A 16,311-nucleotide genomic window follows, 5' to 3' on the forward strand; every position below is an offset into this window, starting at 1 on the left:
ACATCAGGTTTGAAGGTGTTGTAATTGTTTATCATGCCTTCTAATATTTAACCTTTTTTTTTTCTTATTTACTGTTGATTCTGACCTTTGTTCTAACTAGGTCTAATAGCATGGTCAGAAGAATCTGATATGATTCCCACATAAGGGGCCATCAAAGTAATGATATAGTCAGTTTAATTTTTTATTATTTAGCGCATGCCAGGTCCAATACTTTGTTTTCTTCCATAAGAAAGTATTTATGATAAATAGACACTAGGTTTCTGAGTAGCCTATAAACTATTAATCTCTTTTGTTTCTCAAACCTGAGACATTTTCTATGTGCTTTTTACTATTCTACTCTGTGCCTACTTCCTCATTTAAAATTGCTCAGTATCAGTATCAAAATGAAATGGGTTGGAAAATCTTGCCACATTCTTTAAAGAATTTCTTTATACCTTCAATCTTCTACAAATGATGCTCTTATAGAGGCTAAAATTATCTTTATGGTGTTCTCTTTGCTCATGTTCATCATGAACACTGAAATGTAGAATGACACCAAAAGCGTTCCATGAAATGATGCTCTTTACTACTACCTTTAGGTACGTGGCAAAACCAACAACTCATTCAGCATCTTTTTGAACCCCTCCAAGAAGAACCTGAGCCATTCCTCTTTTTATTTTCTGCTTTTGTTTATCATGAGAAGATCAATATTGGGGTACATCAGTTCTTCCAGAGTACATCAGCTTGTTTTTTCACTGGACAAAGATCTCATGTTTAGAGTAGGTATGTTTAATATTTATAGGTCTAAAAATGGTGTGATTCTTTGCTTGGCATCCTTTTCTGACACTCCATATCATCACCGTGGAATGTTTATTTAAATTTTTTCTTTGCTTCATCGGTTGCTATGGCCAAATAATTCACCACCGAGGGCAATCTACTAGTGATGAGCCTCTCCCATTCTTAGTGAGGTTGGCCCCCAGTCTTCTGTCTCAATCTGTCACTCAAACCATCTTCTAAGAGACCATCTTCTACGTTTTACCAGCATGGAAGAACCTGCCAGGGCTTATGATCCACTGGCAAAGCCTTCAAGAACATAAAGCAACCTTCATGTTAACTGGTGGTATGCACAACTAATTATGGCAATGAATGTGAACCCTTAAGCTGAAAATTTGTCCATGAAACATAAGCACGTAAATTATACATTTAAATGCCATTATTTAATAATCAACTGTGCTCAATGACGGGGAAAAAAAAGGGAATTATTCAAATTACATATGAGAAAATAATGAGGATATTTAAGTTTAGAATTCTTTTTCTGAATGAACATTCGAGACTACAAACTTAAAAGTATCACCTAAACTAAAATATTATTGTCTCTTCACCATAATAAAACTAATATTTTTACCTCCTGTCTTAGAACAAAAGGTGATGAGCCAGCCAACACCAGAGGCAAAGGCAGTTTCGATGGCATTAACAAAATTTCCTTTAACAAAAACAAACACACACAGATACACAAAAAAAAATCAGAAATAAATTTCAATATTTTCTTTCACGTTTGTGTCAAAATTATTCAAAACAGAACAAAAAACTTTTAAATTTATATAAGTTTTACTTAATACATTCAAATGTAGCTATACTGCCCTGAACCCATTCAGTTAACTGTTAAGAATAAAATCTTCTCTCAGTTAAAACATGAAATCATTCACTTAATTTTAGACTGTTACCTATTAAAACACTAAATTAGTTTAGGAAATGTTACACTTTATAAAGTACTTTCATCTACAGATCTTAAAATGTTTCATGGACATATATTAAATATGATAAAGTCTTTTAGCCATTAGGTTCTTATCTCATGGAAGGTTAAGAATGAGTTTAGTATGGTTAAATGATCTGTCCAATGTTAGAGTCAGTGACAAGAACAAGAATAATACCTAATTTTCTTAAAGTAATAAAAAATACTCAAAAGTGATAAATGTGATACATAATATATACAAACAAAATTTAATTCCCCCAATTATATTTTGAAAAAGAGGTTTTCTCTTTGCATAATCTAGTTCTAATTACCCCCTTCCCCAGCCTCTAGCCCTAGTCACATTACTACTTATAATCATAATAAATTCTGCAAAAAGAACTGTGATTTGTCACAAAACCTACTATTTGGGTGAGGAATTAACTAGCTGTGTGATTTCTTGGACAAAAACCACCCTTCCCCAAGATGGGACCCCTGTATGAATTCTGACAAAGGGGCTTTTAAAAAATCTAATATTTTTTAAAAGTCCAATAATATTACCATTACAAATTATACTTACTATTAAATTAAGAATAAACAAGTATCAGGATTAAGCTAAAGAAGTAAATTACCTGCCCATAATTCTGTCACTGTGCTTGTGACATACCGCATGGCAAAATTCACTAAGTGGTCCTTTGATCTCTCTCCAAAATACTTCACTGGATTCTATTTTTAAAAACGGTAAAAAATTTTTTTATATTTAAAATATATTACCTCATGAGCCCACATGATAATTAGTAACAAATGTTACAGTTTCTATAATATATTTAATTAGTAAGTATAATAACTGATAACTTTTTAAATTTTCACTTAAAAGATGAAATCACAAGCTGTTCCATGTATGCCTACAAGAGGTAAAACTTTAAATCTTTTCTTTGCTTAATTCCAAGGATTGTGGGACCTATTTTAGAAAAAAAATTGCCACTGCAAGAAAACATAAGAGTCTGGTCAATTTTCATACACTAATTTTCAAGGTGACATGAAACAGTTTTTAAGAACTGCCACGTAAGACCATCATTTAAAGCTGGAGAAAAACAGACAGTAGGGTTTATTCTGATTTGCAATAAAATATTCAAAAGTTAAAAATAATACCCTTAATACCATGAAAAAAGAACCCAAACTAGAAATTATCATAAAATATGAAAGTAGTGACTTTTCAAAAAAATGTCTAACAGAATAACGCAAAAGGTAATCATGGCAATAGTTAGATATGGTGTTTAAAACAAGTGTTTTATAACTGAAATTCTCTCTAAATTTATGAATTTGCTTTGCATTTTTTATTTTACTCTTTACTATACATTCAACAGTTTCAAAAAGGTTAATTTTTTCCTCACCACTTCAGATTTGAAAATGTAGAGGCTTGGATAACTTTGGATTCCTTTCATTCTGCACAGCATTCTATCATCTCCACAATTTACAGCTCCAATGAAATAAACCATCCATTTCTTTAGCAAATTCCCTCCACTAAGGCAAAAGAAAAAAGAAAACAAGTTTTCTTCTTTCCCAGAAGACTTAAATCATTACCTTTTTCAAAAGGATGACAGAGGTAAAAAAAACAAAAAATCAAATAAAAGTTTGAATTTATGTAAGCAAAATCATATTCTAAGAGTTATAACTATTTCTGATTGAAAGATTACTGACAACAAAATAAAATTTTTAGATGATTAAATCAACAAAATGCTGGAAATGAAAAATGAAAAACCTAATGTTAAGATGCTAGATGAATACATACTGTGGGAGCTAAATCATGGCAGTGTGAACATCCTGGGGAGTAGAAATTTATGAACCATAGCTCTCCAGAATTAACAGCAGCATCTAAAAAGCACATGAAAAACCAAATTAAAATGATTTATAAAAAAAGAAAAAGACTCCTGAATGTTTTGGTTTAGTTACATGTTTGTCAGGCTCACACAAAAAAGAAAATCTATGAGATAGAAATTAATTTTAAACATTCATTTAGTTTTGAAAAACCAGTTAATATGACACACTTCTTGCCTGACTTTCTCAGTGTAAGGCATTGAATCCACCAGGTTGTCTTGATTTCTGAGGAAATATCAAGATGATGTCTTCTCTTTCTCCCTTACCCTTTTCAATACTAACCAATCTCTCTTATCCCAGTTGACTCATTTTAGTATATAGTGAGGTGAGCAGTAGCTTTAAACCCCAGGGTAATTCCAGATGTAGAACTACAAAAGTTAGAACAAGGGAATGAAATCACAAAATATTCTTCTGGTCTTTTTTTCAATCAATCAGTAAGCATTTATTGAATACCTACTATATACCAAGCACTGTGCCAGGTGGTAGGGATACAAAGGCAAAAATTAAAAAGTTCTTGCCCTCAAGGAGCTACTGTTGGGATACAATGAATACACTAGTAAGCAATGCAAATTAATGTCAAGAGAGATCTAATAAATGAGAGGGAATTGGTAAGAGTGTCATGTAAGACGAAGTTATGGATTCCATGAAGCAGGTGAGAGGGGGAGTGTATTCCAGACATACATAGGAGGACAACTTGTGCAAAGGCAAAAGGTGGGAGATGAGTGTCATGAGGAGGGGCAGCTAAGATAGTTTTAATTGGAAGGGGGAGTTTGTGACAGGGAATATTATGAAATAAGTCTGGAAAGATAGGTGAAATCCAAATTGTGCAGTGCTTCAAATTCCAGGTTGAAGATTTTATTTTATCCTAGAGACAATAAGGAATCATTGAAGATTTCTGAATAAAGGTGATATAGTCAAATATGTTTCAGAATACTGACTTGGCAGCTGTATAAAGGACTGATTAGAGAGAGGAGAGACCAGACGTTGGTAAATCTAATAGGAGTCTACTGCAGTAATCCAGATGAGAGATGATAAAGGCGTAGAGCAGAAGTTCTGAATGAAAAGAAGAAAGATCAATAGGTGCTGTGGAGGTAAGACTGCCAAGATTTGGCAAATGACTGAGTTTAAGGGATGAGGGAGAGAGAAGGGTCAAGGATGACTTCAAAATTTCAGACATGAATGACTGAAAGGATCAGGGTATCACCAACAGAAATGAGAGAATATGGGGGAAGGTTCGGGGGAAAATATGAGTTCCATTTTGTACATGTTGAGGTTGAGATTCCTATGGGATATACCCATGGGGAGGGGTACAACAAACAGTTGGTAATACAGAACTAAAGTTCCAGAGCAAAATTAGGGCTGGCTCTATCGATTTGAGAGGAATATGCATAGAGACAAATGGACCTTACATAATCTGGTAAGATCACTGAGAAGGGGAATGTAGCTAGAGAAAAAGAACAAGGACAAAACCTTGGGGATGCCCATACTTACTGAGCAGAAAGAAAATGGCTGCAAAAGAGACTGAGAAGTAGTAGTTACAAAAGTAAGAGGAAAACCAAGAGAGAGCAGTATCACAGAAGTAAAGAGTGAGTCTTCAGGAAAGGGAATGGTTAACAGTGTCAAAAACTGAAGAAAGGTCAAGAAGTATGAGAACTGAGAAAAGGTCACTGGATTTAACAATTAAGAAAGCACTCGATAATCTTGTAAAGAACAGTATCCGTCAAACGGTGGTGTTAGAAGCCAGAATGAGAAAGAATGAGGAATGAAGAGGAGAAATGGAGACACTGAGTGTAGAAAACTCTTTCCTGGAGTTTGATTGTGAAAGGGAGAATAAATACAATGGTTAAGTTAAAAATTTTTAAGGATGGGAAAGACTGAAGACAAGTTAACAGCAAATATGCTAGTTCTGTAGTTAGGGGTGAGAGACTGAAGACCTTGTAAATCTTTAACATCACAGTAAAGCAAAGATTCCACAATATTCTAGATATGTATCACTGATTCAGGTTAGTTATGAAGACCAAATAAACACGACATATAGAGCTAAATCATACACTGCTCATGGGAAAACATACCAAAGGTATACAATGATAATCTGAACTAATAGCTTGTAGAAAGGATGTCAGACAAAAATCTTACTGTTGCCAGTTGACTAAGTTTATACTTTAACATGATTTTAGAGTAAATTTTTTTTTCTTTTCCATTCCACACATACTTCATGTACCTGAGTAATTTACCTGGCCAAGGTTTTTTTTCTTCTTCTATTTTTCTGATTGTGGTTACTAAATTTAAAATTTGATGAAGTACTCAGTGGTTTGAGATGCACTAAATATATTCTGGGTTTCCTCTAGTTGGCACAACCTACTTAGATTTAAATAACCAATTTCAGTAAGTTGTGAGATTCACTACTTTGTTCACGGTTTCTCTAGCTGTGTTTTGAATTTTAGAGCAATTTTTTAAAAAAATCTGGTTACTATAGTAAATTGCTTCTTAAAATAGCTGGAAGAAGTGTTTTGAGTATCTGAGGTAGCCACACCTGCAACATCCCCTCATGTAAAACTCTACTTTGTCAGGACAGAAGATGGTTATTTAAGGGAAGGCAAAGGAAATGCTAATGAATCATTCATTTCCTTTCTTCTTTTCCTAGTCAGGGTATACAAAGTTGCTTTCACTGTAAAATATAGTTAGAGTGGCAAGGTATTCTTGGGTTTTAACTTCTTATTAGAATTGAGAAAAATAGAAAAATTCTTATGTGGACATGTTTGTGTTCTACCTAACAACATGGGAGATAACTCTTAGATACATCTTATATATTTCCCTGACACGGTGCAGGGGAATATCAAGACGAACCAAAGTCCCTTCTCTCATGAGGTTTACATTCTCTTGGGAAGATACAATATTTAAATAAATAAGCAAATAAAAATATATACAAAGTAATACAAATTAATTTCAGGAAGTGATAATAATTGGTAATGGGGGTAGAAAAAACTTCATATAGTAGGTAGTATCTGAATGGCACTTTGAAGGAAGATAGTGATTTTCTGAAGCAAAAATAAGAAGGGAGTAACATTTCAGGCATGGAGGACCATCTGTGTAAGATTACAACATTCTAAGTGTACTGGAAATAGGTCTCAGTATTGGTGTCCAAAGCAAAATTCGTTATCTTTCCTTTCAAACCCATCCCTCTTCTCTGAATTTCCCTATTACTGTTGAGGGCACCATGATTCTAGCCAACCTTAGTTTGCAATCTCAATCTCATCTTTGAGCTCTCACTCTCTTTCATCCCCTTACCTGATCAGTTGCTAAAACTTGTCAATTCTATCTCCACAGAATCTCTCACATATGTGCCCTTCTCTCCGCTCATCTTTCTCCTACCTTTTTCAGGCCTTATTCACTTCTTGCCTGGACTGTTGCAATATGTCTTCTAAGGTGTCCCTGCCTTAAGTTTTTTCCACTCCGATGATTTTTAGATGGTATGGGTCTAATCATGTCACTGTTTTACTCAATTAGCAGCACTGGCTCCCTATTAATTCCAGGATCAAATAAAACTCCCATGTGACATTTAAAGCATTTTGCAATCTTGCCCCTTCCTTTCCAATTGTCTTACACGTACTCTATGGTCCAGCCAAGCTGTCCTACATGATGTTCCTCTTCCCCGAGACTTCAGGTCCTATCTTTGCACTGACTGTTCCCTGTTCCTGGAATGCTCTCCTCTCTCACCTCCATCTTTCTGAACCCCTAGCTTCCTTTAAGACTCCATTCAAGCACACCTCCGACAAGATCTGTCAGTCCCCTATTACCTTTCCCTCTGATAACTTTGTGTGCAATTTTATATGTTTTGTATATACTGATAAAGTTATACGTTGTTTACCCCATCAGAACATAACCTTAATGAGGATAGGTACTGTTTTTGCATTTTGTTATCTCCATAATATCTGGCACATAGTAAGTACTTAATTTTTTTTTTTTACTGACTTATTAATATAGAACAACCAACAATAACAAAGAAGCAAGATATCCTTTGGTATCTTTCTGCACCAACTTCTAAAGATTTACTCTAACAACTCTCATTTTACAGATGAGGAATCTGAGGCTGAGAAAGCTTAAATAACTTGCTTGTGGTTATGCAGCTGGTTAGGAGATTTAGACCTAGTATTTAAGCTCATCTTAAGACACCCAATTCAGTGTTTACATTATATCTACTATGCCACTTTTCAATGCTCAGGCTTTGCTCACTTCACCCACAAAAATATGGTGGTGAATACAGCATACATAAATAACTCACCACCAAACCCAAAAAACCAAACCAAACAAACCTCAAACTCTAGACTTTTGACTTTTAGTTTTACGTGAGGATTGTGAACATATGTGGTATTCTAAAAGTCTTTGTACAACTTTAACAGCTTAAAAAATTAATAAGCCTTAATAACTTAAAGTTGCACTAAGAGACTATAGGACACATTATATTTTCTATAGGAAGACTTTTAATACAGAAAATGCCACAATTTGAATTTAGTCCACAAACCTATCATAGTGCCTGGCACACAGTAGGCAGTTTAAAAATGTTCACCTGATTGACTGGACACTCAATTTACCTCTAAATACCCACTCTTCTTACAGAGGATTCTTGAAATTATTTCAACTTATTATGTATCTACTATATGACAGGACATATATTCAATATCACATTATCAGGTGCGACAATGCGGTGTTGTTAATAAAATAAATACATAAAATATATTCATGTCTATCCTTTTATACTTAGATCAGCAGTTCTCAAAGTGTGGTCCAGAGATCCCTAGGGTCCCTGAGACCCTTTCAGGGGGTCCACGAGGTCAAAACTATTTTCATAATAATACCAAGATGTTATTTCCCTACTAAAATACTCTTCTGTGAGGCTGGATTTTCTTTTAATACTTCAACTAAAGCAATATATTACAACAGAAACAATGCTGAAGCAGATATTAGAATCTAGCTGTTTTTTTTTTACTGAACAAAATGTTAATGAGATCTGTAAAAATATGTAAAATAATGACACTTTACAATAATTTTTTTTGTTTTGGAAAATAGGGTTTTTTCCCCCATAAATGCAATTTCTGTTAACATATACTAGGTTTATTATTGTTATTTTAAATGATTTAGAAAATATTTTAAAATTTTATCAATTTTAATTTCTAATACAGTAAATATTGATAGATGTAACCCACAAAAACAAAACCTCTTTGGAGTCCTCAATAGGTTTTCAAGAGTATAAAGGTGTCCCAAGACTAAAATGTTTGAGAATTGCTGCTTCAGAATGCTAAAAAAAACTAAACACTACCAAAAAAGTACTTTGCGCATTCTAATACACGAAGCTTTATAGATTGAGCTATTAAAAATAAATATCATGATGAATTATATTTCTCCTAAAGATAAGAGGATGTCAAGATATTTACAGAATAAAAAAAAATGGAAGGTTCTAACGTCCAAAGCCACATTGTTATTAATTTATGGTGGAATTATAAATTTGATTTGAATATAGTTCAGGGGCGCAAAATAAATAAGAAAAGATGTAACCTTTAATGTACAATTAAAGTGGGATTGGGACTGGACCTGTGATGTCACTGATATAGGGATAATGGAAATAATATAAGTACTTTATAATAATTCAAAAGATGAGGATATGTTCCAAAATATGTAATTTTCAAAAAATGGACATTTTGCCTGCCTCATTCTTCTACCAATTCAAATAGACCACAGATCCAAACTGTTTGCCACTTTAGCAGCATAAAGTAAAAACCTGCATAAAAAACTGTCTAAAATGTGGACAACATTAGTTTTGTTTAATGACAGTATCATCATCATCATCATCATCATCACAGTGCTCTGATAAAATTATATGTTCCTAGAGCCTTACCAAATTCTCTTCTGTCCAAGGTTATAATTTCAGGATCATCATCATAAATACCTGGTTGTAAAAGGACACACACACACACACACAAATTAGAAAATAAAATATAAACTGCACTTAAAGCGAAGTGTAAGTACTGATTACTACAAAATCAGAATATCCTAAATCTTACTTACACTTGAAAAGAACATGCACAGAAATGCTAAAGGAAAAGTCCAAAATGAATACTATCAGTAACACATTTAATGAGTGAAAAATAAAACTCGAATACAAGGATTTCCTGAAAATGACTGCTTAATACATTAACTTTTATATAAATTAATCATGAAACAACTTTCCCTTTGACATGTTTAACATTTGTTCAATCCAAAAAAATGTTTTAAAATATTTTAGTAATTTTTCTAATGCTAACCACATATATAGCATTATGATCACTTAACAATATGATAAATGAATAATTTATTTATATCTCAAAAATTAAATTCCATGTTAGGAGTATTCACGATAACAAAACAATTTTTTTTTACTGGACCTGTAAATCATTAGTATAGATGAGGAAAATGTGGCAGATAGTGGTAAGTAAACCGCTTAAGGTCACAAAGCTAGTAAATATCTTAGGCTGTATTTGAATTCAGGTCTCACTCCAGGTCGTCAATCAACTGAACTATCTAGATGCTACTTACAGATTTATGGGAGGGCACAAAGAGGAGAAGTTACTTAACAAGGCTTACACAGCCAGTGTGTGTTGGATGTGGAACGTGAATTTCAGTGTCAGCTCCAAAACTGCTAAGCCATGCTGCCTCTCAACAAAGTGGCAAAAATTAATTATGAAGTCTTATCAACTGTAAACATGCATGATACTAAACACAGTGATGCTGATGAGAATTTATTTGAAGATTCTTGCACTGAAGAACAAGTATCTAGACATAAAATTCCTCTTGATTTATTTTATATTCTAAAGCTGCCAAATTATATTTAGTTTGATGTCAAAAGCACACTAAGATTGCATTTGAGAACTCCTAAGTACTGTGGCTAAGAGCTGGGGTCTGAATCTATCCATTTTCTTCTACTTTCCTCTCCTTCTCTTGCTCTGACTTTTGGATGTCATTTCCCTTTTATGTCTCTGTTCATCTAAGCTCAATCTTTGTATTTTTGCCACTTTCTCAAACCACAGGATTTTATTAGGGCAGACATGAAGGATGGAGTGTTTAATATAGAGCTTTATCCTACAACTAAATTCAAGGTAACCCCTGACTTTTATTAGAAGAATTGCTTCTTGCAAATATTCGTGGAAATGTCTCAACAGATCTATTCTTAGGATATTACAAGATCAACTTACCGTGGATTTAAAAACCCCCCAACAATTTTAATTAAAACAATAACTAGAAGATGTAGTACCTCAAAATTATGTCAATAATGTCTATGTAATGAGGTATTTTCATTTTATTGGAATAAAATGATACTGTAACAATGGGAGAAGAAAGTAAACACAGATCAGTTAAGAGTTATTTTATGGTGCTTTAAAATGTACGAAATAAAAACTAAAGCCTTCAAAATAATCTTAAATAAGAACTACAAAATTTGTGAAGTTATCATAAAGCGTCTTACCAAAATCATATTGATAATAGTTCCAGCTTTCATACTGGCCCCTTTCTTGATTATCCTCAAGTCCTTTTTCTCCATATTTATCATATTTTTTCCGAAGATCTTCATCTTTCAATACTTCATACGCTCTATTTATTTTCAAAAACTCCTCATGAGCATTTGGGTTATTCTAGTAAAGAAAAATGGCAGAGACAGGTTACAAAGCCATGAACTTGGGTTTATCACTTTACAACCCTGCTAGAGATTTTATTCAAGAAGTCCTGGAAAAGTAGAAGTATTAAATGAACGAAGATGACAAAGGTTGAAACCAATTTTTATGTTCTTACAAAAGTCACAAAGCATGAGAATGATAGAGAAAAATGAGAAATGTCTACTGTACCTAAGGGTGTGGTGGAACCAGTTCAAACTGGTTTGTTAACTTTCATTATGAACACTTGCACCTTGGAAATCAGCTAACAATCTACAAATCAGAGCTTCATTTATTGTTTTTTAATAATTGCCTATGCTTGAGAAAGTGATGAGAAAAAGTTAATAATGCCTATTAAGCTTAAAAGTATTGTTCTGTGTCCATTTTTTTTCTTCCCGGAAAGCCAAATGTTAAATATTTACCTGCACATCCCTGCCTCTATTTCACTTTCACCTCTGCCCCCAAATGGGGCCAACTAGTGGAAAAAAAAAAGACTAAATCCTGTAAAAAAAATAATGTGGACACCTTACCTAAAACCTAACCAAAAACATAAATCATGGCAGCAACAATCAATTATAGTTCACTTTTTCCATCTGACAATATAGTACCTTTTCACAGAAAAGATATAAACCAATGCACCTGAGAATTAAAAATAATTCAATATAAGTCTTTGAAATACTATTCATTAGCGACGACTTATAAAACTTTCTAGGTATAAGTTGTCATTTTAATGACACTTTTTACATGGCAGGCTTAGATTAATGATATAGAAAAGGAAAGAAAACTTTTATTTGAGAACTTAAAAGAAGTAAAAATAAATTCTATTAAAAGACAAATGACAACAAAAAATCAAATAAAGTAGAATGTAGAACTTGTGAATACATATAATTCAAACTGCCCTGAATTGTTTCACTCTATCATATAATCAGAATGTTCCCAATTACAAAGTTGTTTAAAGTACAACCTACCCATGATTTCTTCTTCCTTTACCCTAAGGAAATATGAAAAAATTAATCTAGTGGAAGAATTAGAAGTAGTAAATTGTGAATCCACTTTAAATTGTTTTTTATTCCTCAAAAATATCTGAAGCTACAGTTTAGGGCATATAATACCCTTAATATACTCGACTGATACTCAGTTTATAAGCTGTATATAAACTCTTTCAAGTTGTTTTCTCCAAATTGTACCAGGAAAAAAAGAGCAAATACTCTTTATCACTGTTAAGAGCTTCTTCTAAGTAATAATATATTCTCTTTCTCTCTCTTATACACAAACACACACACAACCTTCCAACATGGAAGAGAAAAAATTTCTTTATTTTCTAAAATGTTTCAAATAACCAGCTTCCCTTCAAGGGCTGCATTACTGATGCTTTTATATTAATAGTTGAACAAAACTCCATAAATAATATAAGGGGGATATTTTGGCATAAACCACTGAATGTACTTATTAACAGTTCTTCAGCTATTACAATGATTAAATACAGTATTTCTTTTCTAATATAGCAAATGAAAAATGTACATTGTGGGTGCTAATGTATCAATATACATCACTTGAAATTCTAAATTTATTATAGGATAAAAAACATTCAAAACGAGCTAAAAGTTTTATAAACACAGCTATCATTTCAGTAACGTAATCAAAGATGTATGAAAATAATTTGCACCTACCGGGTTTTTATCAGGATGTAACTTTAATGCCAACTTCTTGAATGCTTGTCTTATTTCTCTACTATTTGCTTCTTTAGATACTCCAAGTAAACTGTAAAAATCCTTATCAGTGTAGACTAAAGCAGTGAGATATACTAAAATTAACAAACAGAGAAAAGTCCTTTTCTTGTCTATAACATAATCTTTCTTTAACCAGCCTTCCATCTTTTTTCTTACATAAGTTCTAATTCAAGTAAATATGAGGGTATACAGCCAGTTCAGATTGAACTTTTAATTCTACTACTGAACTTTGAGAGATGTAGTCCATACTAGTCCATGGATGAAGTTTTTAAAAATGGTCTTCTGTAAAAACTGTAACCTGAAGAGAGGAAATCAGGAATTTAAAATCTATTTCAACCATAAAAGTAAATGACAGAACTTATTTCTTTATCAAATGATATCTTTTAGATGTGCTATATGGCTATACCTGTCTGTATGACAAATAAAGTGAATCCCCTAGGCTAGGGGTGGAGAACCTGTAGCCTCAAGGTCACATGTGGCCCTCCATAGGTGTGGCCTTTTGACTGAGTCTAAGTTTTACTGAACATCTTTTTATTAAGTGGATTTGTTCTGTGAAGTTTGGATTCGGTCAAAGGGCTGCCCTAAAAGCCCTAGAGGGCCACACATGCCTTGAGGCTGCCAGTTTCCCATCCCTGCCCTAGGCTCACTTAAGGGAACAGCTCTGCTTTAGAAACCAGATGGAGTTTTGTGCAGTAACTCAGGGAGTCAAAAGGTGATGAACAGCTAGTGCTCCCATGGAATACCAAGAATGATCAAGAGAAATCCTACACATGATTTTAAGACCTGAATGTCCCAATGTTCACCAATTTCTTTTCTTCTTCAGTTGATGATCATTTTAACTAAGTTTCAGTTTTATCAAGATGTTTCTTAGGAAGCTGGGGAAAAAAGGCTCAGTAAAGTAGTTTGTCAGTCCCCTCAACTGCCCGAGAAATTTTGTTTTTCAGTCATTTCAGCTTTGACTCTTTGTGATACCATTTGGGGTTTTCTCGACAAAAATAGGATGTGGTTTACCATTTTCTTCTCCAGCTCATTTTACAGGTAAGGAAAGCGAGGCAATCAGGGGTAAGTGACTTGCCCAGGGTCACACAGCTAGTTAAGTGTCTGAAGCCTGATTTGAATTCATGGAGATGAATCTTCCAGATCTACTGCCACCTAGCTACCCCACCCAAGAAAAAGGTTTGAATATATTAACTTTTAAAAAAATATTCTCAATTTACTTTCAGTAGTAATTTACATGCTAGACTACTGTCTCTTGACTACTCAAGTAAACTCAATTAGTAACTAAAAGTTTAGTGGTTGTATTGTGTTACATACAAACTTCTTGCATATAAGATGAAATTCACATCACAATCACAGGCATTTACAATCTAATATAGCAAAAACAACTTCACTTTGATAACAGTGTATTCAGAGTAACATACTTTAGTCACAAAGTCTTGAAAAACAAATAGACTTCTTGATTATGCATATTTGTTATAAGAGGTTTGCTTTTTTAATTGGACAAAAGTGGAAGATAAAGTAAATGCTTGTTAACTGACAAAAGAGTAAAATAAGTTACCAATTAATCAACTGACAAACATTTATTAAGTGCCTACAATTTGCCAAACACTGTGCTGTTACATTAAAAGTGCTTCAGACACTCATTAACTGTGTGACAAGGGACAAAGCATTTTACCATTCTTAGCTTCAGTTTCAATGGAGATAATGATGGCATCTATCTCACAAGGTTGTTGTGAAGATCAAGGGAGAAAACAAAGTACCATCTACATGCTAACTATTATCATCATCCTCACAAAAATCAAACAGTATTGTCAATTGTCAGTCCCTCTTCTGGTCTTTTCCATTACTTAGTCTGGAAAGTAGACAGAGAACAAACAATTCACTTAGTAGCTTTGTGGCCTTGGACAAGCCATATAACCTGCCTGCTTCAGTTTCTTTTTAGCAATAGCACCTACCTCACAGGATTGTAAGGAAAAAATGAGATTAAAATCTGTAAAGCCCTATGCAAACCTTAAAGTGCAATATAAATGCTAGCTATTACTATTAACTCAAGTTTTATTTTTTTTAAACGTATGTTTGTGTTATGTTCCTTACCTGTTTGTTACTGGTCCTTGGCTCTAATCCATTTCCTCCCTTCTCCCCCCCATGCACAGCCACACAAACTAGGAATAAATAGTGAGGCTGGAAATATGCCAAGGAAAACACAAAACAAAACTAATTACTAAAACTGAAAGAACCTGGACTCAGGTACACTGTGACCTCTGTTAGCATTCTTGTCCAAATCTCAGTTCCTGGACCGGGTGAACCTGACTGCAGCAGGTTGCAAATCTATCATAAACTAAGAAGGATGGAGCCAGCCTCATAGTTCCCCCCCCCCCACGTCCAGGGTGGAGAACCCCCCTTTCTCTGCCAAGGACAGGGGAAGTCAGGCTGGGGAGTGAGACTGGGAGATGCTGGCGGGGCTGGCCAGACTCCGGGTCCGGCGGGAGTGGGCAGCGGAGTCCTCCGGCGGGCCAGGAGGCGTGGGAAGCATGCTAGGAGGGAGGATGGGGAGCAGACCTCGCCGGCGAGGGAAGCCTAACTTGGGACTGCAAGGGGAGGACGAGCGGAGGCCGGCGGCGAGGGCACGGTACTTGGAGGCAGAGGGCCGAGAAGAAGATAAGGCCCGCAGCCGAGGGAGAGGAGGAGACTACAACTTTCGCATCACCTTCCCAGGGATCCGGGGCCTCCTCCGGCCAAGCCGCACCGCTCCCCCCCTCCCCCGGGGCAGTTTCTCTCAGGCCCAGGCTTCCCTCCCGGGGGCCGGGCGCCTCCGCCTTTATCCCCGCCCCGATCTCCCCCTCCCTGAGCGGCCCCGACCTCCAGCCCACCCGCTCGGGGACCGGGAGGACAAGGGAGCGGGTGGAAAGAGAATCCGCGGCGGAGGGGGAGAGGGTGGAGTACATACTAGTCCGACAGCCACCCGGCCGGCGTGGGGAGCGGAGCCGAGGGGGCCGCAGGAGGAAGCCAGAGGAGGAGGAGGAAGAGGAGGACGAAGGAGAGGAAGAGGAGGCGGACGAGACTGAGCCCCAGGCCAGCAGCCCGGTCCGCTCCTCTGGGCAGGACGGGGCGGGGCGATGAGAATAGGGGGCGTGGCCTGGCAGGCCCGGCGCGGAGCATTGTGGGAGAGGCGCTGGGGCGGAGGAGAGGAGCGGGGTGGGCCGCGCCGGGAGTGGGAGAAACGCTGCCGGCTTGCCGCGATTGACGTGGACGGCTCTGGTTCCGGCTCCGGCTCTGGATCCGGCTCCGAGGGTAAGGTCTATGTTTCCAGGTCCCG

The 16,311-nt window shown here is 35.7% G+C and overlaps 1 protein-coding gene across 1 annotated transcript in view; it reads right to left on the bottom strand.

Annotated features, from left to right (window-relative positions):
* The window catches only part of DNAJC10 (DnaJ heat shock protein family (Hsp40) member C10), a 41,983-nt gene extending 25,953 nt beyond the window's left edge, over positions 1–16,030 (bottom strand). The window contains 9 exon segments of the mRNA XM_078146946.1: positions 1,385–1,462; positions 2,341–2,434; positions 3,103–3,196; positions 3,198–3,232; positions 3,501–3,583; positions 9,480–9,530; positions 11,082–11,247; positions 12,936–13,293; positions 15,943–16,030. Of these exon segments, the coding sequence (XP_078003072.1) occupies positions 1,385–1,462; positions 2,341–2,434; positions 3,103–3,196; positions 3,198–3,232; positions 3,501–3,583; positions 9,480–9,530; positions 11,082–11,247; positions 12,936–13,139 (805 nt within the window). The 5' untranslated portion in view covers positions 13,140–13,293; positions 15,943–16,030.
* Positions 16,031–16,311: the final 281 nt, after the last annotated feature.

Source organism: Phascolarctos cinereus, unplaced genomic scaffold (genome assembly GCF_003287225.1).
Source record: "Phascolarctos cinereus isolate Bilbo 61053 unplaced genomic scaffold, phaCin_HiC Scaffold_726;HRSCAF=1367, whole genome shotgun sequence".
Taxonomy (NCBI): Eukaryota; Metazoa; Chordata; class Mammalia; order Diprotodontia; family Phascolarctidae; genus Phascolarctos; species Phascolarctos cinereus.